Below are 1045 nucleotides of genomic sequence, written 5' to 3' on the forward strand. Positions count from 1 at the left end.
CTTAACAGTATAGTTTATATGCTATTAAGCAGCAATGATAAACGTATATTGTGCCATACACTCACAATATTAAGCATGCATTGGAGTATATATTGATACAGTTCAGTTATGTGTTATTTTAAACATGACCCTTCTTTGAAGACATAGGAACTTACAAGGCTGATCCAGCGCTGTGAGATATCAGGGGCAGGGTGGGACTTTTCTGTACAAAAGGGGATAAAAAATACTGTGAAATTATAAAAAAAGGACAAAGCTTTATGTATTTGTAGCATACACAAAACATATAATATGTAAATATGTCTGTAGATAAATTAATCCTTAAAAAAAGCATGAAATAATGAGTACAAATGAGTCTAAATTTGAAAAAAGTCAGCCTACCTGTGCCTCAATCTGTTGCCTCAACTTCTTGGCTTTGCTCTGCTTAAAGTAATCCATGATCATCATAGAAGCATAGATCTTTCCAACGGTCATGTCCGTGTCTGGAGATACATATATTCACAGTCATTATGAAAGTACAACAGATTCATTTACATCAACCAATCCAAACTTTTAACATAGGCCAGTTTAATGCTCATAACACTGTTAAAATGGAAAGGTGTCATGTAATACCTACGGAGCCCCTAAAGGAATAAGGTGATGCCAAAATAATTAGATGACAATGCTTTTGCATTTCCACAAGAAACTTTGCATTTGCTTGCAAAACATTTGATCGAAATACTATGACGTGGGAACAAAAACTTTGAACATTCGTGAGCGAATGCAAAGTTTCTCCAGAGAACACAATATTTTGAAAAAAATAATGTTTCCCATGAATGCAATACTTTTGCGAGCAAAATAAAAATCATTGAAAAATAATTGCTTCCTATTTTTTTCCATCACTATTGCTGCGTTCAAGTCCTCCTGGGACGTTCGTACTTACGAGTTGACAAGTCAGTTTGGTCGGCACATGATGGCGGTGTACAACAGGGTCTGTTAACTCTGCTTATAAATTAATATTTTACGTTTTTAATATTTTTTTTAGACCAGGATCCCAGTATAACTGATT

At 34.4% G+C, this 1045-nt stretch overlaps 1 protein-coding gene across 1 annotated transcript in view; it reads right to left on the reverse strand.

The window, feature by feature from the left end:
* Nucleotides 1-151: 151 nt before the first annotated feature.
* Nucleotides 152-1045, reverse strand: part of LOC107571058 (voltage-dependent R-type calcium channel subunit alpha-1E-like) — a 10217-nt gene continuing 9323 nt past the window's right edge. Inside the window, exons 5-6 of the mRNA XM_016257336.1 lie at nt 379-479; nt 152-202 (exon numbers count right to left, since the gene is read on the reverse strand). Coding sequence (XP_016112822.1) covers nt 152-202; nt 379-479 — 152 coding nt within the window. The remainder of the gene's footprint in view (nt 203-378; nt 480-1045) is intronic.

This window comes from Sinocyclocheilus grahami, unplaced genomic scaffold, assembly GCF_001515645.1.
Source record: "Sinocyclocheilus grahami isolate Dianchi unplaced genomic scaffold, SAMN03320097.WGS_v1.1 scaffold1545.1, whole genome shotgun sequence".
NCBI lineage: Eukaryota > Metazoa > Chordata > Actinopteri > Cypriniformes > Cyprinidae > Sinocyclocheilus > Sinocyclocheilus grahami.